The sequence below is a fragment of the Meles meles genome, chromosome 12, assembly GCF_922984935.1.
Source record: "Meles meles chromosome 12, mMelMel3.1 paternal haplotype, whole genome shotgun sequence".
Taxonomy (NCBI): Eukaryota; Metazoa; Chordata; class Mammalia; order Carnivora; family Mustelidae; genus Meles; species Meles meles.
Genome location: NC_060077.1, coordinates 74,680,024 through 74,705,607, shown reverse-complemented (window position 1 = coordinate 74,705,607; position 25,584 = coordinate 74,680,024). Strand labels below are relative to the sequence as shown.

At 36.4% G+C, this 25,584-nt stretch overlaps 1 protein-coding gene across 1 annotated transcript in view; it reads right to left on the bottom strand.

Annotated features, from left to right (window-relative positions):
• Nucleotides 1–25,584, bottom strand: part of DCC (DCC netrin 1 receptor) — a 1,182,017-nt gene that overhangs the window by 105,737 nt on the left and 1,050,696 nt on the right. The window contains exons 17-20 of the mRNA XM_046024141.1: nt 22,762–22,994; nt 17,480–17,618; nt 11,688–11,795; nt 4,690–4,884 (exon numbers count right to left, since the gene is read on the bottom strand). Coding sequence (XP_045880097.1) covers nt 4,690–4,884; nt 11,688–11,795; nt 17,480–17,618; nt 22,762–22,994 — 675 coding nt within the window. The remainder of the gene's footprint in view (nt 1–4,689; nt 4,885–11,687; nt 11,796–17,479; nt 17,619–22,761; nt 22,995–25,584) is intronic.

The window sequence follows — 25,584 nt, the reverse complement described above, 5'->3', positions numbered from 1 at the left end:
TGTTCTTGAAAATATGTTATTTGTCTCATTCTTCTACATATCAACTCCGAAAGATCATCATGTATGTTTAATTAAAAACACAATACATAAAAGCTCATGTGATCACCAAGTAATTATCACCCATATATTTTAAATACAGTAAAGAGGCTATTTTCTTGTCTTCAGTTTTTCTTTTTTTTCAACCAGAGAGCTCAACCAATTCTTACATAGATAGGGTAAAATAATAGGATACAGTAAATGTGTTTTAATCTAAATGGTTTAATAAATTTTTAGACCTTGTGAAGAGAATTCTTACTTGTTCACAACTTCAGGTGCATTATGAATAATGTCCTTGAAGGTGACTTTTTTAAAATTTAAAAAATATCTTAAAAAAATTTTTTAAGTAGCTTCTTTTCTGTTAAACAAATATAACTATATAGGAGGTAAATCTACAATATCTTTGCTTTTACAGAAATTGTGATAGGACGTTTTGACCAATGTACATCTTTGTCAGTCTCCATCACTTAGAATTATTTCCCCTATACATGAGTTTTCTTTGAGCTTCAAATCTTCTGGGTTTATTGAACTCAATTGCACTAAAACTTGACATGTAGGCTACTACACTTGCTGTTGGCTTCTTTATATGTCTCAGTTAAACTCACACAGGGAAAAATATGATAGTGTTCCCATGGGCAGCAACCTCTAACCTAAGCACCCGGTTCTCTCATTCTGGATGGCAGTCTCACAGCAAATCCATCACTACTGTTTGAAAGATAAAGCAAAGGTCTTAGAAGTGGTAGTCCTTCCTTTAATTGATGGGATACATATCATTGCCCAAAAGAATACGCAGAAATGGAAATACTAAAAAAATGATGTTAATAAATACCCCTTTCAGATGAACAGGGTTTATGAATGTCAGCTCACAGAAGGACAAATACTAAACTTAGTTACAAATTCCTATCACTTACCATTTCTTTCATTTTAAAATAATATGTAAACATATTCTATGAAAAAGGGTAGGCCAAGAAAGGTTATCTTAATAAGGAGTAGACTTTGAACTCTGAATGACTCTTTGGAAAACACTAAACATACAAGAGTGCTTATTATATTAAGATTCTACCAGTTTTAAACAAGTTTTATAAATGTTATTGTAGCTCCTCATGATTTAACAAACCTTTTTTTTTTAAAAATTCACCAGGCTGTCCAACCCAATTTTTCCCTAGTCTAATCATCACAACTTAATTTTTATCTTAATTTTCTCTCCTATCTCCCTTTAAAGACTAATGACTTCTCAAGATCTGTTTTATTACAGTGTTAGGGGATTATTGATGAAAGGTGTTTTTGATAGGCAACTCTGTTATCTGTAGTTTATAGACAGGGATAGAGTTTTCACTGAAATCCTATCATAGTTTTTGAGAAAGGATACTATGTTGTAGGACGTGCCAAACCAGGTATCTGGGAAGAATGAGGAGGGCTTGTGGAGATCACATGTGACCGTGCAATTCAGGAAGGGTAAAAATTTGGTAGTCAGAACAGGACACACTTGAGAAACTACCCTAATTAGGATCTCATATTTAGGTGAGCTATGTTTGGAATGACATCCAAAAAAAAAAAAAAAAGAGAAAGAGAGAGAAGAAAATCAGTCTCGTCTCATTTTCATTCTTCATTTCTGCCTTCATCTGTAATCATACACACATCATCTACAGTCTAAGAAAATTTTTATCAATTGACAAATAAATATTATGTGCAACAATGTCATCCTCATTCTTACCTTCTGGATTTTTTTACTGTTAGTAATTTGGACTGGCTATAACTTGAGAAATTTTGAGTGTCTCAAGAAAGTTATCAACTAAAGACTATTTCCAACAGAGATAAAACATATCCCAAAAGTTAGTTTTTATTATAGACAGATCATCACTTAAAAGTGTCATAATTTGGGTCTTGGCTTTTTATTTGCTCCTGCTATTTGTCAAGAAAATCACTTATTTTGTCAAAAATAATGTGAAGACTAAAACTTTTCTGTATTCTGGATGGAACTCTCAGTTCTACATCCTTGGATGGGAAAGATGTACCTTTCAGAATGATGATTAAAGATGCCCAGAGAACAGACTATACTCTGGTGCTTTCCATTGCTGAAGACTCTGCTTTTTTGTGTGTAAGAGGTGACTCCATCCCACTACAGAATTCTACTTTGGTCTGTTTCAGCAGAAGCATCCTTTCTTCCTATTATTTTACAGGCCAACATGGAGAAGCTCAGTTTACCCGAGGGAACAATCCACGTGAAAGGCAGAGATTGACATTCCTCTTGTACATCTCGCAAGGGCTTCATCATGTATGGGTATCTTATAGGAAATATTTGGGGAAGGGAGGTGTGTATTTGTAGAGTCCTATGTGGTCAGAGAATCAAGCTCAAGATTCTATTAATTAACATTCCAAAGAAACAATCATGTACATGCATGTACACAAGGGTATTGTAATTTAATCCTTTTTTAATTGTAACTGTCCTTTTCATTAACCAGTGAGTATGGACTGAGTTTCCTATATGTCTCTTGCTTGTGACTAAAACCAAAGACAAACCTCTAGTCTCTAGAAGTAAATGCTACTGTCTTTGCAAAGACTGTGTATGAAAGAATGAAGCTTGTAGACACCTGCCTGGGGCATGATTTGCAATGAAACACTTGCCTGTTACCCAGTAGACTACAGAGAGCTTTCTCAGCTTCAGGATAACATGTGAGCCTTTCTTGCTGTCAAACAAAGTTACATTCTGATGAACAGAGAGGCCTTATGTCTTAAAGCAGCTCTGCAAACTGCATGATGTGATGCATTTAGCGTAGATTTGGTTCACTGTGGGTTCAAATCTCTTAAGAGTAATTTATTTGCCTTAGAATATTTGTCATTGTAACATGTAGGATGCATGCATGTAAATGTCATTTGTTCATAAAGACGGGCAAGATCAGTATCTCTGAATAATTTAGAATTCAATCAAGACATCTGAAGCTTGGTTTGCCATATGAGCAAGATTTGTTTTAAAATCTAATTGTCTATTATTTGAGCATGATATACTGAGGATAAACAATACTAAACATTCAAATCAGGATATTAGAAATAATGCTTGTGAATTATGACAACATAACAAATTCCTGAATTTGTAATTAGTTCTGAACATCATTTCATAGGTGAGTTTAGGGTACTTAAGGTAAATAGTACCAAATGAGATAAGGAGTTCATTAAAAAATCTCCAGGATGGTTATCAGTGTGGGCCTGTGAATCCTGTGATAACTCATCACTCTGCTGCTTACTACATTTGGATGCCTTAAGTCATCCTAAACCCTCCCTGAGATCTCTAGTTGGCACACAATGTGAGCATGAAATTAATTTGGCACTCGTCTATAGATAAAGATGAAGCATTTGTGAAACAGTATCTAGTTACATTTCATGCTCCCACAAAATGAATAACCAGTTTCCTTTCGATTGCTCATTTAGAGTGAAACCTGATTTAGACATGAAGTCCTAAAAACCCAGAGAAGATTAGCTCATTTCCTCCTGCCTCCCTCCCAACTTCTACTCTGTCGCTAAGAACTGTCACGAAGGCTAGGCTGAATGCTTGTTTGTGTGTTCTTGGCGAACTTTCAGATTAGCTGTTACCAAGTCCAGCTTTGAATGGCTAGCTCCCTTCCCAGAATCGAAAAGTCCGCTATTTATTAGGGTACCGTTCCTAGGGGAATTGAATCGCTATACAATTATTCTAAGACTCTTCTCTTAATATGTCAAGCACCTGGGTGAAAATGTCAACCATTCTCATGTTTCTAATTTTTCAGTTTGCTATGATCTATTATCAACTTCTCAGCCAGATATAACGATAGACAGAATGTGGTCACAGATTTAAGAGCCAAGTATCCTTCTTTAGAACAACACACAACATGCTTAAGTACACATCTTTAAATATCAGCTATGAAACGTTCAATTTTTTTTCAGTTGCTAAATAATAGAGGTTCTTAAAACATTTGTCTTCCAGAAAAATAATACTGTTCTAAAATAGTAAGGACTAACATGAAGATTATTTTGATGTAGTCACTGTTCTAGGGTCTTAGCATTTTTTTTGTATGAACATCTAACTATGCTTGAATTGAGCAGCTATTTTTACTCTTGCAAGCATGGGGTGTTTTCTTCTCGTAATCATACTGTAAGACTCCTTTTCCCCCACTTGTTGTTATCCTAGGTCCTTAAAATAAACACATTCATTTTGTTTGAGATTTTCTGTCTTGCCATAACAAATTTTCTTTTTATATGTAAGGACAATAGTTCCTCAAAGAAAACGTTGAAAGTTGGCAGTAGTATGGCATTCACCTAATTCAATGCTTTTTAATTTTTATTTCCTTACATAAAAAGACTAAAAAGTCTCAATATATTTTGAATAGAACCAATACACATGAAATCAATACAAAATTCCAAAAGGATTGTAAATGCGAAAAAAAAAATTAAGTTAAATATACCTGCCTTGTATTGAAGGCAGAAAATATGATAACACAATAGATCTTTCTCTGACATGTTGGCTTTCAGCATGAAACAGTACATTTTAATTTGAATGTCCATTGTAGTCATGTTGCCAACAGAGAAAGCAAAGATAGTTCCTAATACAGACACCATAAGTATTTTACAACAATCCCACAGGAAAAGAAAGCCACTGCTGTAGTAGGAAATGATTCAAACCTTTCAGAGTCCTGAAGAGGATAGGATCAGAGAGAGGCCCCACTCCTTTTGCATTTCGTGCTTGAATTCGAAAGTAGTACATTGTGTCAAGGTTGAGATCCATGATTTGGTGAGTAAGCCGATCACCACTGATTGTTTCCATCACCCAGTCGTCAATTGGTATGTTCTTGTCCAAGGTGTAAAACAAGATGTAAGCTGCACAAATAGATAGATGCGACTGCATTTAGCGTGCTGATCACATGCTAGCTTCTGCTTCTAAATACTCATGTTTTCCTAAATATAATTTGCAGTGATTATATACATTCACAATCTATAAACTACAGTATTCAGTAAAGCAAGTAATAATTTTTTGATATTGCACAGATTAGACAAATCATTGTCTAATGTACAGAATCTGAAAATGGAACAGACCATTCAAAATAACAATATCTGCCATCTTTAAAAAATACAGGTATTTCTGATGCCTATAAATCTTGTGCATAGATTCCTGACTGACAGAAACACTGAGATTAAAAAAAAAAAATGTGTTGTTTTAAGCTGCTAAATTTGTGGTTATCCTGTTACACAGCAATAGATACCATAATAGGCTAACAGTGACCTTGGCAATCTGCACCCCAGGTGATTTCTGTGTTCAAGCAAGGTCAGGAATCACTGCATTAGTCAATATGTGGAATCTGTAATATTTTTGGTATTTGTTGAGATGGTGCTGCTGCAGCTGTGAATGTCTTATGATGCAGAGCACTCAGTAAAAGATTAAAAAAAGATTAAAAGATTAAAAAACCAAGGTAAAGAATTCTGTAAAACTTAAAGGTTGTAGGACTCTCTGGTTAATATTAAAATTGGAATACTCTAATTCAAAAGAGATTGTGAAATATCACTGGACAAAGGAGTTGTTTATGACTCATTTACAACTCAGCCCCCATGATCAATAGCAATAGAGTCTAATATTTTTTGAGTCAGAGCAGTCTTTCTTCTTGTCCCCAAAGAAACACATGTACTGAATAGAAGACCCTGGTATGGTGATACCTTTTTTTTTTTTTTTTTAACTTTTATTATGTGCATGTCTTATCTCTTCAAAAGGATAAAAATATTCCTTTAGTTCAAGAGCCATATCTTATATTACCTTTTATTCTTCAGAGAAACCAATAAAATTGTCTTCACATAATAGGTATTGAAACTCTTATTATTGAATGAAATCCTTTAGCCAGTAAGCACTGAAGCTTTACATTTGTGACATTTAGTGCAACTGTAGAGTTTTCGTGGGCTGTTGTAGGTTCCCAATGACACTGAAAGTTGGGAGAATTGTTCTCACCCCAGGTCAGCTACATGTATTCCTGATTTTGTTGATTTGTCAAGTGGGAAGGAAATATTTAGCCCTCTTTGTGTTTTGGCTTTTTTTTTTCTTTGTAAAAAGTGTTCAGTTATGCATTTAAAAATGATAGTTCTGGCACCAAGTAAGACGATTGAAGGTATAAGCCTCAGGTTCTGACAATTCCAAACTGTATTTGAAGTGATTTCCTGGTATTAATGGGAAAGCGGATCTTGTGTGCGTGTATGTGAGTGTGTAAACTTGAGAACTTAGATGCAGAATAAAAATATACTACTATAACATTCAAAACCTTAAAAATTGGTCTTAGGGAAAGCATACAATTTCATCTGGGTATATGAGTTTGGTGTGTTTGGAGAATATTAAATCTGTTATTGAAGTCTTACTGTAGAGATTTCCATAACCACAGAGGTTGGGACAAATTCATTGGTTTCTCAGAATCTTTCTGTACCTATATATCCATTTCCCCACATTCAATTTTTTTTTCCTTCATCTTTTTCTTTTACTTTTTCTTACTTCATGTTTGTCCTTACTCCCCAAAACTTGTCAAATAATGAGAACTACCTCCTGTCATAGGCGATAAGAGCTGGGATTGTTAACTCCAGTGGACACTCTGGCATCAGAATTACATTTGTTTAAATATATGTAAAATGTAGCATCATATATATGTCATTTTTGATTACTTCTACAATGAAGTTGTAATTGTAAAAAGAAAGTGTCAAAAAGTATTCAATTCCACCTCTTTCCTCTGTTTTGTTTTGTTTTTTTTCCATATGCCTTTCCACAGATAAGATTCTCTTCCATTGTTCAGCTGCTAAGTACCAGGAAAACCAAGATGATGCCTACCAGCAAGGAGTTCAGCCCAGTGAGAACTCCTCATCTTTCAAAAGTTGATTCTGATAATCATGTCTATAGATAAATACATAATGAAGGACCCATTTCTTCCTTCCTAATAAAGAATTATTAAAAAATAACAGGCTAGGGGTGCCTGGGTAGCTCAGTGGGTTAAAGCCTCTGCCTTTGGCTCAGGTCATGATCCCAGGGTCCTGGGATCAAGCCCTGCATGGGGCTCTCTGCTCGGTGTGGGGCCTGTCTCCCCCGCCCCCCGCCTGCCTCTCTGCCTACTTGTGATCTCTGTCTGTCAAATAAATAAATAAAATCTTAAAAAAAAAAATAACAGGCTATGGATTCAAGAAGACCTGACCTCAACTCATAGGTCTATCATTTCCTGGCTTTGTAACCTTGAGCACCTTGCTTAATCTAAGCAACCTTTTCTCATCTGAAAATAAGTTGCTCTCAGATAATGTATTTTAAGAAATTAATATATGTGGGTATTCCTATTATATTATCTTCTATATAGTGACTACTTAGTAAATGGTACATTTGTTCTTTTTTTCTTTTTCTCTTTCCTCCCTGCCTTCTTTCTTTCTTAATTAATTAATAATTATATAATAATTTAATTAATTATATATAATATATGATATATACATGTATAATTAATAATTATAATAAATAATAATTAATAAATTAATAATTAAGAAAATATATTCGGAACAGCTGGAATTTTTATTTCAAGTTAATAATAGATTTAATAGCAACTCAATGATTATTCTACTCAACAAATATTTATTAACTACCTATTAAGTGTCAATGGTGATCCTGAAGAGATTGAACAAAATCTGAAACCCGTTTCTATAGAATTTTCAGCCCTGTATTATGAGCATTTACATTTTTCTTTGCTGATTATATGGGAAGGGGACAAAGAAAGAAGTCAAGATGGTTAAATTTCCAACTTTTGCAACTAGGTAAACATGAAAAATTTTTATATGATGGCAGTAAGACTATTTAGACACATATGATTGCAGTGAGTGCCCAGCTTGGTCCACCATCTTGGATCATCGTAACTTATTATGGAATATAATAGTGCATTATTTGGTTGGTTATGGTGGGGGACAGACAAAGAAAACTCCATAAACAAACAAACAAAAAAACAAAAAGAAAGGAATAAAGAGGAAGAAGGGAGAGAAAGAGGGATTGGGCAATAGAAGGAGGTGTTAATAAGATAAGCAAGTGGAAATGTACAATATGAGGTAGGATATGTGTATTTAGAATTCCTTGGATAGAGATATAGATTTTAGAGACATAAGTGTGTGTTCACTGAAGCCCTGGCTATACTATCCACACTTTTTCAGAGAAAGTCACAAAGGAACTAAAAAGATCTCCTTAAGAAACAGGTGGAAGAAATGTCTGCTAATGAGGCTGAGAAGCTGTACCCTGAAATTGAGCAGAAGAGTGGGTAGGTGATCTTAAAAAAGTCAAGATGCAAGAGAATTTCAAGAAAGGGGAACTGGACTAGGGTATCACATGACACCCCCAAAAATAACATAATCTTATCCATTGGATCGTATTGATAAGGAAGCAATCTCTGAAGGCCTGTTTCAACTGTGTTGGTCTCGGATCATAAATAATGTTGGACGCTGCATTTATTTAGATCAATGTTTCAAAACCTAAGCTGTACATTAAAATCACTTGGGGAGCTTTTAAAATATAGCATGCTCACTCCTTCCTCAGATAAATTAAATCGTAAATCAGTTAAGAGTCATTGATTTGGACTAGTTGAATACTAATAAGCTGGAGAAAAACATGGTGTAATAGGAAGAGTCTGAACATGAGTTTAAATCTTAGCTCTGCTACTTCTTGGTTATTTGACTTTGGGGAAGGTATTTACCCTAGAAATCCCACATCTCTTCATTTCAACAAGAAATAACAGGAAGATAGGCTCACTTAACAATACCAAAGCACTTAGCAGGATGCCAAGCATATAATGAACGCTTAATTCCTTCTGAAACATTCTCTCCTGAAAATGTCAGTCCAAATTCCTAAACTGCCAATTTACAGTCAAGGACTTTAGGCATCGGCATTATCTAGATCTCTTTCTCTTTTTTTTTTTTTTTTTGTTCAATTTTTTTGAAGTATATGTATTTACAAATTGATGATCCAGGTTCTATGCAGAGTACGTTAAGAAAGCCTCACCCTAGAATAGATTTCAAGTGGGGATAATGATAGTTCATTAGTTTCAGTTCTCACTGGACATCAGAGACTTTTCTCAGCACTTCATTATCACACTCAACAAAATAGGTTCTATTGCTATCCTTATTTTATAAATGAGAAAGTAAACTTGGGAAAGTCAGCTTACCCAGGCAGCTCTCTCAGGAGCTTGGGTTCTTAACCACCCTGCTTTATAGCTGTGTACATGCAGAGATGTGGTTAAACAAAGAAATCTATCGGTAGGATGTGAGCACCTTCCTCCACATAGGCACACACATGCTCTGACAAACTGGAAAAGCACCCCCGTTTCCTTTGCATCTTTGTAACTTTAATGAGAAACTGAGTATAGTAAATCTAGGCCCTCTGCTAAATGGTATTTTGAATATTTTATCATCTTGTTTTCTGGAAGTAATCTGACTAAAAGAATCAAAATATATATGGAAGAGAAATTGTCTTAAGGGTTCTTGGTGTTTACTCCCAGTTGAGTTGAGTCAAAATATCTCAACTTGACAATAACAATTTAGTTTTAATAAATGAACTAGACTCTTAAGGTAAAAAGTATTGCCTCCCATACTTTTACTTGACCACTGTGAGAAGGGATACTGAATAAACACTCTAAATAAAACATGTGGAGGAGGGTTTTTTTTTTTAAATTTTATTTATTCATTTGACAGAGAGAGAGATCACAAGCAGGCAGAGAGGCAGGCAGAGAAAGAGGGGGAAGGAGGCTCCCTGCTGAGCAGAGAGCCCAATGTGGGACTCGATCCCAGGACCCTGAGATCATGACCTGAGCCAAAGGCAGAGCCTTAACCCTCTGAGCCACCCAGGTACCCCTGGAGGAGGTTTCTTATTTATCCGCTGTGATTTTGCCACACAGGATTTTACTGCTTAGACTCATTTGCATTTCTTAATATGGGACAGACTTCGATTTTTTCCCTCGAAAAGGAAAACTAGCTTCTTCCAGAGTTGAAAACACATTCTATTGTTTACACTGACTATTAGATGAGATTTATTTAAATATAAGAGGAGAATTTGGATGGCATATGGCTTATTTTATCCTTACCAAAAATACATTTTTTCCATCAGAACTCATTTTTATTTAGACAACCTCTGTTCTGTTTTTTTTCTTCTTAAACTTATTATCTATTGATTTACCATATGCTTATAAATTACTGTTTATAACATAATAAAAAAGTCATCGTGTAAACAAATCAAAATCTACAAAAGTACTGAAATAGAACCAATGAAAATAAATCATAACATTGAGGGGAAAAAGTAAAAGAAAATTGGAATAATCCAGCCTCAGTTTTAAAAAGCCTGGCAGAGTGACAACTAAGCATATACGGTTTTGGGGAGATTTAATATCCCTCTTCTTCTTTTTTTTTTTTTTTAAGGATTTTATTTATTTATTTGAAGAGAAATCACAAGTAGGCAGAGAAGCAGGCAGAGAGAGAGGAGGAAGCAGGCTCCCCGCTGAGAAGAGAGCCTGCTGTGGGCCGGATCCCAGGACCCTGGAATCATGACCTGAGCTGAAGGCACTGAGCCACCCAGGTGCCCCATCCCTCTTCTTTTTCCATATTTGTTAGCTCAAATGAAATTTCTGTTTGGTATTGCACTCAGAACGATCTCCTAGAGAAAACAAGTCTTTGGCTTAAATTTAAATCACATTTGGAATTTTCACATTATCTTTTCATTTTGGAAAATTCTGAAAGTAACTCGTAAAGAAAGTGGGCCATCTGAACTGTAATTTCCATGCTTATCTCTGTTATCAGAGAATGACTGAATTACTTTGTTAATTTATAATAGTGCTATCCACTTCTTGTATGCAAGAAAAGAAGAAAAAGGAGTGACTCTTACATGTGTCTAACCCAATGGTTCAAGTTAATTAGACTATAATGTGCACATTTTTACTTATACAATATTTTTCATAATAATTATATGCTATGGAGACATCTATTAAAAGCCTAAAGTGATCATTTAAATGCAAAATTCCTGATAGAACTCCATTATATTTTTCATACTAAATTAACATTACAGGCTTCTAATGGACGCTTTAATTAGGCATTGATGTTATCAGCAATATTTGGCAAAATAAAATCTGTCACTGCGAAATATTCATTAAGTTCAATTTCTGTCAGTCAATATTAAGTATTTTACGAACCTTATGATTTAAGTAAGAAGCTAAAAGCTAAGTGAGAAACTAAAAACCCTTAGACAAACGTCCTTTGTCTGTGCCATTCAAAAATACACGGTCATCAGGTGTCTTTTGTATTTTATAATTGCCAAACAACCGGCTTCTTTTTAGTCACTTATGCTCAGAGACATTTCATTAGAAGGTTGTCCTAATGCTCCATAACATGAAAAACAAAAGGTCTAAACTAACTGAAATATACATCATTCGGGAACCAACTCAAACAAAATGAGTATGTGTGTGTATTTGTAGGCACCATTTGAGAAATTCCATGGTTAGCGGGGAGGCAAGAAGAGATAACCACAAAGGGTCGGGAAGTCCACTGAGATGCTGGGACAGAAAACTAATACAGAAAAGATGTGAGCCATGCACATGAGGTAGGCAATTACAGGCCAAGCAGAGCAATGCTGGAAATAAAGCAGAGATGCTCACCAGTAATTTTCCCATTGGCTTCCAAGGGAGGCTGCCAACTCACGATGACAGTGCGAGGCTTCCCTTCTCGAGTAATGACTGTCAAATCCTTGGGAGCAGAGGTCGGGGCTGCGAGATGAAACAGAGACAAGGCCTTGTCATTGGATGTGAAAGAAAGCAGACATTTATGGGACTTCTAATCATGATGTTGACATTCAGAATCCATCATGCAGTGTATCATGCTGACCTTACCATTCACAATTTATTTCAAGTATTTTAATTAAACAAGCAACCAAACAAATATATAGAAATGAATGTTTCCCCATGAAAGTTGAGTGACTTCCAAAGGTGTAAATAGAGAGAGGAGAACAGAATATGTATGAACGCAGGGGAGAAAAGTATAATGGGTATTTCCAAGTGAGGACCACACTAAACATGTAAGAATCATTATAAGAACAAAGAAATGTACACATACTTAGTGAGATTGATGGCTACATGTCTCCAAGAGACACAGTCCTGCTACAACTGTAGGATTTTAAAACAAAAATGTCACCTAATTCTATATTTTCTTAAAAGCAGAAGAAGGAAAAAAAAGGAATGAATTTAAATGTAAGTTAAGACATTTTACTTAGGTAAAAATTCTAGGTATCTCTTAGCAAAAAGGCAAAGGAATATTTGAAAATAGAGAAGGTATGGAATCTGTGAAGGTCTTAGTATCAGCCTGGCATTGAAAAGAAGGCACGAGACCAAGGGGTGGGGGAGCTTAGAGCTACTTTTCCCACATGTTGTTGAAAGGGACCAGAATTTATCACTCTAAAATATGCCTCTTTGGCATAAGGGTTATTTTAGGCTGATTATTTTTAAGAAACAATATACATAGGAAAAGCTCTGAAAACTTAGTAGATGTTACTCTTTTACAAGAGAAATTTGTATTTATGAGTGTCTCCCTCTCTGTACCAGGAAGAGAGGGATGATAAAATCTCTAGAAACTCTTATTAGGGAGAAGGTTAGAACTTAAATCTGCGATTTGCCTGGAAACCTCCCATAACTGGATCCCCAAACCCCAGTGTGTTCTTTGGCTTTTAGCTGGAGATTATATTTAAGGTGATGGCTTGGGCCATTTCAGGGAGTTATTCCATTCCTGGGTATCCTCTATGTATATAGGAGATACACATATTATTAAATTCCTGTTTGTTTTTCTGCTATTAATTTATCTTTTATTATAGTGGGGTCTCAGCCAAGGACCTAAAAGAATAAAGAGAAATTATTTTTCCTCCTACATTGTGCTCAACAAAATTTTAAATATATTTTAAAGGAGGCAGTAAACTGTCCAAGTCAGTCCGGTATATCTCAGGCTCCTTTAGATGTGTTTTCTCGATGTCTATGCTTTGAAATGCAGTGAGTTTTCCTTCTAGGCAAAGTATAATACTCCAAGTCAATTATTGACAGTCTCTTTTCCTTACCCCTAGTTTGACATGGGAAATTTCGGAACACGTCTAAGATCTATAGTTGGGTTCTGGAGGAATTTCCAGATCTTTGCATGAGAATATTTGGGTATTACAAGATAGGTACAACTTGGTCTAATTCTGAACTCTTCACTCTTCCCATTCTCTTGGGCCCTTATGTTGACCCTATCATGCAGAATCTGAGCACCTATTTCTGTTTCTCTTCCTGCATATAACTTCAAATGGAGGAGACACCAAACATTTCCATTGATCTTAACATTTTATTTTTAATGCCCTGATTCTCAAAGCCACTAGTATTCCACATTAATCAATCACAATCACCTAATCATAATATCCTGACAAGGTACTTAATATATATAAATTAAGGGGGAAAAAAAAGAAAGGAAGCAGAAGGAGCATAAATAGGTTTAGTGTACTTGAATCCTGAGTAAAGAAACTGCATATGTATATATTTTAAAAAATATTTTTTTATTTGATAGACAGAGATCACAAGTAGGCAGAGAGGCAGGCAGAGAGAGAGGAAGCAGCAGGCTCCCCGCTGCGCTGAGAGCCCCATGCCGGGCTCCATCCCAGAACCCTGAGATCATGACCTGAGCCAAAGGCAGAGGCTTAACCCATGAAGCCACCCAGGCGCCCCATGTATATGGTTTTAATGAAACAAGAACAAAGACATTCTTGTAGGAAAAGAAGATTTGTTATAGCAAAATGCCAAAGAGGCAATACTACCTTGAGAAGGGTTACTCTCATAAAGGGTTCATTCAGGATGTTTCCTAAGCCAACAGGAAAGTAAAATATGGTCACAAATTGACTTAGAGTATTATATCAAGCATAATAAGGAATTGTCCTATTATGGAAGTAATTAAATGATTATCTGTCTTTCTAACTAGTCAGAATATTCTGTTTTCTTTTAATTGGGTTAAAATTCAAAATGATGCTTATTTAGAAAATAGTCAAATGGTGATGATTAGATTGCTTCACTGAATCTGTTACGGTATTCAAAAAAGAGAAAATGACTTCAGCTTCACCTAGCAAAATAATACACTGAACAGGTGGTTATTTTAAAAAAACCAAAACAATCTAACAACTAATCTATTTTAGGTGGTGTACACGTTTTTCTTTTTCCTCAAGCTCTGTGAATGTTGGTGGGCAGAGATTCTGGTATTGGAATCAATAACTCAAATGTTTAGAATTATCGTATAAACCACACACTATTTGGAGAGGAATGAGGCCTTAACGACCTTAGGGTTGCCTACTGAGTCAAGCAGAATGGCTCTGGTCTGTTCCTCTCCAATCTCATAGGTTCTGCCTGGAGTTGACCCTTCAGAAATTCTTCACTGACTACCAATCTTCTTTGGAGTAAATGTAAAGAAATGACACATAATAAGAGGGGCACCTAGTGGGGCAGTTGGTTAAGCATCTGACTCTTGGTTTTGGCTCAGTTCATGATCTCGGGTTGTGGGATGGAGCCCCTAGCTGGGTTCTATGCTCAGCGGGGAACTGCTTGAGTTTCTCTCTCTCTCTCTCCTGCTGCCCCTCCCTACTGCCATCTCTCTCTTGTACTGTTCCCCTCTCTCAAATATATATATGTATATATGTAGATACATACGTATATATATTTGGGGTGCCAGTGTGGCTCAGTTAACTGTCTGCCTTTGGCTCAGTCATGATCTCAGGGTCCTGGGATGGAGCCCCAAATAGGGCTGCTCAGCAGGAATTTTACTTCTCCCTCACCCTCTGCCCATCCCCCACTGCTCCTGCTCTTTCTTGCTTGCCGGCTCTCTCTCGCTTGTTGTCTCTTTCTCTTTCTCAAATAAATAAAGACGTGGGGAGCCTGGGTGGCTCAGTCGGTTAAGCGGCTGCCTTTGGCTCAGGTCATGATCCCCAGAATCTGGGATCAAGCCCCATATTGGGCTAATTGCTCTGCTGGGAACCTACTTCTCTCTCTCTCTCTGCCTGCTGCTCCCCCTGCTTGTGCTCTCTGTCTCACACACACTCTCTCTCTCTCTCTGCGTCAAATAAATAAATAAATAAAATCTTTTAATAAATAAATAAGTAAAGTTTTTAAACAATGTAAATAAATAACAAATAATAAAAATCAGGCCCTGGTATTTACTACACTTTCTTTTATAGCCTCATTTCCCTTTGTTGTCTGATGACTACTGCGCTCCACTCCCTCTGAACGATTCATAAGTGTCTCTAGGAGACATCTTTCTGATACTGGCTTGTGTACTTTTCTACAGGCTGCCTTCCTTTGAAGTCCCTGGAACGGGTCCCTGATGATCCACCCGGGCCATTGCTCAATTCTTCTTTCTTTCATGAAACCTCCCTTGATTTCTCCAGACAGAATTTATCCTTGGATCTGTTTGTTCAGATTCCAATTTGGCCAAAACTCTGGGGTTGTATTTCTTACGTGACTTAGGATTTTTGGCTTCTTCTTCTTTTTTTTTTTTCTCTGCATGGTGTCAGGCGTCCTTCAAGTTTTTTCTATTTTACTTAACTGGAATAAAATTAAGGACTTATCACCTGGACAGAATGAAATGTTTTATTTCAAGGATTTGTCAACCACTCTTACCTTTATCACAAGCATTTCGGCACAACCGCGTAACTATGCAGTCCCATACAGTCTTTATGCTACTGCAGAATTAGAAGCAAACCTAGAATTGTTTCATTCACTTCCTTTCCTTCTAACATCTATAAAGTCTGCAGACACTTGTGAATTACTTCTTGCTTCTCATCATCACCCGGGATCTCATCCACATGCTATTCACACTTTTGTCCAGATCATTATCTGTTTCGACAATCACCTTCCTACTATCCACTCTCTAGCAGTTAATATCTTATTGTCAGCAGTGGGTCTCACCGTTGGTGTCCCTACAAGGCTACGCAGTTGATGAGAAATGAATAGGATGTATTTATCAAGCCAGGTGTTAGGGTGCACTTTATGTTAATGAAAGGGAAAAATGAATCAATTTGCTTGCTTTAAGAGGAAATGACTGCTCCTTCTCTTTTGCTCAGGGAAGACCCAATGTCTTACTGGTTTATGTTTAATTCCTTTCATCTCCTTTTAAGTAAAAAGGAAGAGCAGGACCCTTATTCTCCCCATAGAGCATAACCCATTCAGCATGTCTTATTTGTCCTAAGAAGCTGTGAGTATCTGGCATTCAGGGCAGAATTCTAAGAGAAAGAGTTAATATATGTAAACATGTAAAATAGAAGATATGTTATGGACTCTGAAAAACAACCTGAGGGTTTTGAAGGGTCAGGGGTGGGAGGTTGGGGGAACAGGTGGAGGGTAATAGGGAGGGCATGTTTTGCATGGAGCACTGGGTGTTGTGCAAAAACAATGAATACTGTTATGCTGAAAAAAATAAATAAAATGGGAAAAAAAAGAAAAAAAAAAGAAGAAGATAAAAAAAGAGGGATGTTGAAATTAAATCAGACAAACTAGAAAACTTCTTATAGAAAGAAGTATCCACAAAAAGGTAAAAAATATTAACAGTAAACTCCGAGTTAAGGTAGTAGCTTGGAAGAAATGAACTGCAATACCATGGGACAAATTCCAATGGAAAAAGAAATTAAACTTACCCAGAGAGTTTTATTGGTACTTTTTTTTTTTACATTTGGAAGTGTGTGGTGTAGCTTACCCCTAAACAGACTACCATGAAACCAATCAAACACTAGGTTAAACCCTGTATTCTTCAGATGTTGGGATTTCTGTGAACTGTAAAATCCAAGTGCACCGCATGTCTGTTAAGGTTATAAATTTAACCTTTATGATCCATAGTAAATGTGACTGGTAAAATTTACAGTGAATTACATTTTCCTGTGATTTGAACTACTTCAAATTGCATGAAGGTTTTTCCACGCGTTGTCTTATTTCTAAGGAGTGAACATAACCACCCAGAAACTTCTTTCCATACCCAGCTGAGGTTATTTATGGTAAACATCCATGTGGTTATGGTTGAAATGCATTGTATCTAATTTCTTTCCAAAAAAGGAAATACCCACCATGACTGCTAGTCACAGCCTCAAATGTTTTGGACAGAGTTCAGTGCAAGGATTTCAGCCTTTACTTGAAGGTATCGGAGAAAAGATTTATAGTCAGATCTCCCAAGTTAATGTCCAGATTAAAACCAGTACTCAAACCACTGGGGGCCCATTTTCTTCTTTTCTAGAGTGGGGAGGATAATACTAGATAAAAAACTGCTTTGAACTACAAAGCATAAAATATTTTCTGCAGGATAAGGTGTAACTTAGACATCATAGCGCATGAATGTTCCAACTTCCACAAAACCTGGGAAACACCATCAAAAGCAGAAATTTGGAAGCAAGCCTCCCTTCACGTACCTGCTTCATACGTGGTGGCATGGGCAGTCATGCTCCATGTGCTTGACCTTCTGTTTTTTGTTACCATGACCGAGAACTCATACATCGTGTTGGGTTTGAGGCCCGTTGCTGTGTAACTCAGAGATGTTGTGTCTTCTGACTGTACCAGTGGGGAATAAGCAAAGAGTAAATGTGAACTCTAACAACTTGCTTAGTCACAGCAGGTAAAGAGACGACCAAATAACGTAAGACCTAGAACACGGCACTCGCTCTACTTCCTTTCTGTCAGCTAGTTTATACTGGCTAATTGCAGATCCAAAACACGATGGATCAAATCAGGTGTGACATTGTTCAGAGGGGCCACTAGCTGATCAATTTTCCCAAGTAGGGCAATAACCACTGTGTCAGGACCAATTCAGCTTGCTTCTGTCAATTCCTTTTTTTTTTTTTTAAAGATTTTATTTATTTATTTGACAGACAGAGATCACAAGTAGGCAGAGAGGCAGGCAGAGAGAGAGAGAGGGAAGCAGGCTCCCCGCTGAGCAGAGAGCCCCATGCAGGACTCGATCCCAGGACCCCGAGATCACGACCCGAGCCGAAGGCAGCGGCCCAACCCACTGAGCCACCCAGGTGCCCCTGTCAATTCCATTTTTAAGCTAATCTCCACTGACTTTAACTTTCATTTGTTTGTAATAACCAAAATATTTTTTCCAGAGGTTTTAGTTTATATATTTTAAATAGATCATCATGATTATTTTTCACTAGTAATAAAAGTAATTTTTAGAGATCTGCTACTTATGATTTTTAAAAATATTCTTTATAGAACAAACTTTTAGTGATTCCAGAATCTGTTGGGCTATTATAAGAAAAATAAACAAAAGAAAGGTTGAATTGTGTGGTCTTCTTTTTATGCAAAGTTTACATGAAACACATATTTAAGTATGGTCACTGGAGCAACTGATTAGGGAGGGAACAGCAAATTGGATATGTATTAAAAGATTATAATTGTGTTAATATTATTTGTCTTTTGAATTCATTCTTTGTCTTTTGAATAGCAGGTTAAAGATATCTTACTAGAAAGCAAAGCATCTATTTCTATTGTTTATTCAAGGGATAAAAATGGTAATGAAGAAAAAAAGAACAGGTTAATCTTCCAGGTTAATGAATATTTTCCATATGATCAGGCAAATTTTGCCTATTTATGCCTCTTATAAGTATCAATTTATGCTTGGTATTTAGATCTTGATTATTTTCCAAAGTTTAATATTTACCTTCACTTTTATATTTATTACATTTTTTAATATCTCTGTTTAGAAAATCAAGGAGAACTCTTTTTCCCTACCTATGTAGGGATGTACCCATCTCCTCCTATATGTGGTGTATCTTTTTTATTCTACTATGAATCCTTAGATTATAGCTATGAAAATCCTATACTTCATTACAAAACCAAATAAATATTTAACTGTACTAATAACATTTTGATGATGTGCCCATCTACCCTATTAAAGTGATGACCTCATAAACGTCTATCGGAAGCTCTTCTTTAAAATAACTGTAAAAATGTGGGCCCTAAGTAAATGTAAAAATACTCTGTAGACTCAGGAAAATAGAATTTCATCAAATAAAACACAACATGGGCAGCTAGTATCTGACAGGCTGAAATATAACTTCCAAACCTGTCTTCCTTCACTACCATGAACACCTCTAAGTCTTAGAAATGGAAATAAGGGGAGACATGGGACAATGAGTATTATTTCAGCTAGAAAGAGAAGATCATACTTTTATAAAACTAGTCTCTTCGAGCATAAACATCACTGGTATTTGGGAGGCTGCTAAGCAACACTGTCCTTGTTTGTGTCTTAGAATAACATACTTGCATTCTGTAAATACCATGAATTCACTGGGTTTTCTCAGGAACCTCATGGAAGGTTATTGTTTCAGAATAAATCATTAGCCTAGCAGCACTTTGGAAAATCATGGCCAGTTACTTTTGAGAGCATACAATGCAATAGGTACTACCTCTCTGAGCCTCAACTTACTCATCCATAAAATGGAGATAACCATGGCACTAACCTCCCAGCATTATTTAAAGTGTCTGTAAAATAAAACATAGTATCTGGTCCAGTGAATGTATTAAATAAATGTTACCTACAATATTTCATGCATTGTCTAATATGATATATAACTTTAGGCATGTGTTAACTTCCCTTTTGAATTGAAAATATCTTGAGGGCATGACTGAGTCTTGCACAACTTTGTATTTTCTGTAATAGCTATGTTATATCTGGTAAGCACTAGTCAATACTCAGTGAATATATTTCAAATAGAAATTGATATCAAACATCATGTGATTAATCATTTCAAAAGAAAGTAAATTACAGAAAATTCCCCCTTCTGATAAGGAAGATCAAGACAGAGTTTTAGATATAAATGTCTGGAATATGGCTTGATTTGGGATTAAATGAAGTATTCCTGTGGGGATAGCCTTGGATAATGACATTCAGTCACCTGAGCTCTAACTGAAGTTTCATGGGAAATCTTTTCCAAGTTATACAACCTAATGATGTCTTCAAAAAGGAATCTACATACATGCTTAATAATGGAGACTATTACTCTTTTTACAGTAGGTATGGATATTCCAATCATATAGATGAGAAAAATGGAAGCGAGCAAGTTCAATGACATGACAGGACATAGCAAACCCGACTCTTGCACCCAGGTCATTAGACTTCATGTATCTATCCACTCCCCCATCTTATATATATTCTGCCTACCTTATAAAACTGTGCTTGGGAGTGAGATGAAATAATAGATATGAAAGTCATTTGAGAAGTTCACAATGTAAAACCAAAGCATTCTATTACCACTATTTGAAAAATGTAAGCTTATTTGTATCACTTTCTAGTGGGCTAGATATGGTCTGTATTTATCCTTGCTATCCAACTTACTCCACCCTTTCCTCGAAAACTTTTCTTCTCAGGGTAAGGATGTAGAGTGTGGGTGTTTACGAAGGGGGACAGAATGTTAGTAACTGAAAGCCTTAGGGCAGGGAAGATGGTGGGAAGAGAAACATTTAAAATCTTGTTTTTTGTTTGTTTGTTTGTTTTAAAGGTTTTATTTATTTATTTGACGGACAGAGATCACAAGTAGGCAGAGAGGCAGGCAGAGAGAGAGGGAAGCAGGCTCCCTGCTGAGCAGAGAGCCCGATGCAGGGCTCGATCCCAGGACCCTGAGATAATGACCTGAGCCAAAGGCAGAGGCTTTAACCTGAGCCACCCAGGCGTCCCTGTGTTTGTTCTTTTGTTTGTTTTGTTTGTTTTTTTTCTATTCCCAAACTTCAATCCATGAGAGAAATCAGCCTCTGGTTATAAGGAATAGTTATTGGGTTGAGTCTTACTTTACAGGCATTCTTTGTGAGACTCAGTAATTCTATGTGTGCTGTATTAACTATTCAACCGAAATCACTTGTCTCAAGAAATTCTGGAACTTAAGCCATTCTGCAGAGAACAATCATTGTCCTTCAGAACATTTCACATACTGGCAAAGTACTCATAGCCATTCTGTGAAATGAATGTATTGATAGAGTAGAGCAATTATGAGCATAAAATTTTTAGAGTAGTCTTTTAAAAGTAAACTTAGAATTGGACAATCTGTATATAAAGAGAGACTTTTTTAAAAAAATGTCCTCATATGTTTCATTGGTTGTCTTATCTGATAATGTTATCTTTATTTATCGGTCTGCTGAGCCCTAAATCTAATACTGCAAGGAGATGGATAGGGCACTTAAAACATATGTTATATCAATGATACTATTTGGACTTGCCTGGAGAGTTTTTCCAAATACCTGACCTAGCAGGGTGACAGCACCAAAGAAAGCTTTTTAAAACGGCTTTAACTAAAAACTGATTTATGATGAAATGTGAATTTTACAACACTTAAAAGTTGAAAGAGACTAAAAGCAGATGCAGCATGCCTACCGGAAGAAAGAGGCAGATTTACAATCCTATTGGTGGGATTTTGCTTTCTCTCTGTGGTCTTTAGAGTCAGACACTCCCAAAGGAAATTGTCATCCCTGAAATCACCACTGGCTAGAAGCTAAATTAAGCAAGATGGCAGCTTAGTGGAAAGAGCACTGCATGAAATATCAGGAGATTCAGATTTTCTCCGAGAGCTGCCCCAGTGGAGTGGTAAAGAGAAGCGATCATGTCTTCTCAGATAGTGGGCATCCGAAGGAGCTGGAGCGCCAGGATTGAACTACTGGTTCCTTGGTTACTGGGCACATGTATGATCCTATTTTTAAAGCTCTTTTTCATCCCAAATCATCGTCTTGTGAAGGTTTATGTTTTAAATGTGTTTTCAGATGTTATCTCACTTGAATAACTTATGGATTCTTTGAAGTGTATCAGTGGAGCTGAGTGTCTTACTCATTCCAAAATTATAAATAATATGTTAAGTAGCAACTGCCTCTAGAATCTAGCACAGTTCTAGGGACATAGTAGGTACTTGACAAGCACTTGTTAATTTTCTCATTTAGACCACATTTTGTGTATTGTTTGCATATTCTAACATTGTGGCAGACTTAGGAGGTAAGAAAATTGTCCCTGCATACAACTCTTTGTTGGAGTTGCTAAGGCTGGCTGACAGAGACTTAAAAGAAGTAAAGACAATGCCTCCAGTATCTGTTTCTACTGATTTCTTAGCAGGGTTGTAGGATGACTCAGTGAAAGGGGTTGGTCTAATGCATCATAGTTAAAGGGGAGTGTGCACTGTGGTTTTCTTTACCACATGAGTGTGTTTCAAGGCTAACTGAGGAAGCAGATGCTAATGGCTTCGAGTGCTTTCTAAGGGCTTTGTAACAAAGTCTCCCAGTTGTGTTCCCGGGCATCTGCACTATGAACTGGGTCTCTGCAACATTAATAGGGTTGCCTTTTGTGTCCCATCTAGATTCCAAATAAAAGGAAAGACACCGACATCTGCCCCGAAAATGAACGTGGAGCTCTGCTATTTTCTAAGGAAAATGGCATTCCCTTGTCCAGAACCAGATCCTTTACACAAAGGCAGCATCTGCTGTCATTTGAATAACTTTCGACATTTCTTGAGGTTGTTCTACCTTGCCTTAGCATTGCTTCCTAAGATACAATTATTCCCATTCTAAGTTTAGATATTGAGTTATTAAAATGCTTTGTTTCCCATCTGGTGTCACTGCAGCAAAATGACTCACAACCGTCCAGGAAGCATTTAAAACAAGGTATTAAGCAAATGACAATTCATTTTAAATTTTACACTATCAGTTAGAACTTCACCTTGTATTTCGCATTCGCAGAAAAGCTGGTCCTCCACCGGACAGTGTAAAGTCGCACTTCAGATGTTTTTTGGTTCTTAGGGACAGAGTTGTCTGCCCAGCTGACCCTCACGGCATCGTAGGTAAGAGCCACAGCCTGTACACCTACTGGTGGGAGCATGGGGGTGGAGACATCTGGGACCGAGGTGGGGAAATCATCAAGCAAAGGATAATAATCAACTGGGTCAGTGGGATCTGGGTTTAAAAACCCGCCAAATGAAACAAACAAATAAATGCATAAATAAAAGAGTTAAAAAAAATAAATATCAGTGGTAACACGTCACGATGAGTTAAATGCATGGCAATAATGATGAAAGGGAACATGAGAAGAACAGAAAAAAACACAATTAATTCAATCGGAAAACTCATTAGAAACAGTATTGCTTTATTACAAAAGTGACTGACTATTTTCTGTAGTTCACTCATTTCCCTATAGTGGTTTTATCAACTCCACTTTTGGTGATCACTTCTAGCTATATATCCTAAAAGTCCATTTCTTCTTAGAATGTTGCACATTGTTTCCTAAAAGGTCTAGTATAGAAAGTGTCGGTTTTATAACTATACAGATAGCTTAAAATAACAAGATCAAAAGGAGCGTCTGGTATATTTCCTCCTGGTAAGGAAATAAATGTCTATCCAGTATGTTTTTTTGTTTGTTTGTTTTTCTCCTTTCCTATCTTGATTTGTTTCTCTAGTGCTTTCATTAATGCTTAGACTATATCTGCATAATATTGTTTAGGCAAGAAATAAATAAAAAAGCCCAAAGGGCTCTGTGATCTACAGCAATCCGTCTACGGCTATGATTACGTAATGCCAGCCTGACCAAGTCCATGGTCTGTGTGGTCCAATAATATGTTTGGTAAGTAGGTTTCTCCTAGCACTTGGGGTGGCAGGTTTTTCAAAGACTGAAATCCTTAAAGAAAGTACGTAAGTAGCTGTTTAATCCACTTTCCCACAGAGTAATTCACTAAGGCTCTTAAGGCATACCTATATTCTGTATTACTTGTTCCAAAATGTCAAGTTCCATAGGAAGACTTTATGTTATCAACTAAGGAGACAGAATGAACTGTGTGAGGTACACACAGGCTTTGATCCTGATTAACATAATCAGAACCTGCGTGATGACATAATCTAAACCTGCTTTTAGAAAATTCTCTAGAAAAAATTTGTACTCATTTTTATGCTGTGGATATCACAATCACAAGAGTTTATCTTGTGGTCATAACAAGAGTCCAGTTTTGAGTCCTTTGTAACTAAGACTATTCAGTTTTTGAAATTTTACCTTTAAATCATGTAATACATATTCTCACTAACAAAGGAAAAAAAAGCCCTCAGGCTGGGCATATGATGACATTTGGGGAGCTGACCTGCTAAAATGAGGAGTTTCTGAAGGAGTGTACATAAAGAGTTTATATTTTTAAATAGCCTAGTTCCAAGCACAGCTGCTGCTGGCTGGTTTTTGATGATTACTTCACTTTGTCCACTGTATTTCAAATGCCTATCCCCTACTTATTACTGTGTTTTCCAATGAATTATTTAGTAGTTTACTGGGCTGTGGTCTTTGGAGCAAAATATAAAACCTGAAAACAAAAACAAAACAAAAGGAAAGGAAAAAAAAAAAGAGAAAGAGAGAGAAAGAAAAATGTGTGTTTAAAATTTAATGACAGAGCCCAGGCTTTCTGTATTTCCTTTGATGTGTCTTTTTATTAAGGGCTCCTTTAAACCCAAATGGATTTATGAAATGATGGAGGGGGAGCTGAAGAGCCTCCAGGAGGATCCCAATCAGTCACCAGGTTGGTGCATCGGTGGCAGGTGTTTTGACCAGACTGAAGCAGGTACCGCCTCCCTTGTTTCTATCCTTAGCCGACTTTCCAAGAAGAATGCTATACATACAGGAAGACTATTCTGAATCAGACTTCTTTTTTGACCAGCCTACATAATGTGCTATACCGTATTTGTGGTTTCTTTGCTTAACCTGGTTTTTAAACCTACATGAATTGAATCATTCGCCACAGGTGTAATATATAAGGTTTTGAAAAGTGATTCTTCTGGGGGAAATACTGATACTCTATTTGGCCGTGTCTGGATTTTACAATAGTCTATTTTTCATGACTTGTGGAGCTTCTTGGAGTCTCAGCTTCCAGAATGCGTCCCTCAAATTTCAAATAATGTTTGTTGGTAGTTATCATAACTTAACATAACTTAAGAATTTCTATCTCTGGCCAAGCTTTTCTTGACTTTTTTAAGTGAATTTGTTTTCAGACATGGGTTGTCATTCTACTTGCCATCTCCTTTAGATCTGTACTGTCTAATACAAGAGACACTAATCACATGGGTAGTTTACATTTAAATTATTAAAATTGAATACAATTTAAAAATAATTTTTTCTGTTGCACTAGCCTGCACTAGCCAATTTTAAGTATCCTATGGCCATATATGCCATCGATCATCTTGGATAGTATAGATACAGAGCTTTTCCAACAAAGCAGAGTGTTCTAGTGGATAGCAAGCACTATTCTGAATACATATATGATACATACACTGCTAATTACATTTCTCTCAGCACAGAAACTGAGTCGTTAAATTAAAAGCATTTTTTTTTGTTAAGAAAGCATTTTTTGAAAAAAAAAAAAAAACAAAAAAAACACATTTTTTTGTTCCTAAATAACATTTTTGCAATTTTTAGGTGCCTTACATGTTGTTGATTTGCAGTGGTTAGAGTCAAGAGTAAAAACTAAATAAATTAAAAATTAAAAAGAAAAAAAAAAAACACAGTCTCAAACCT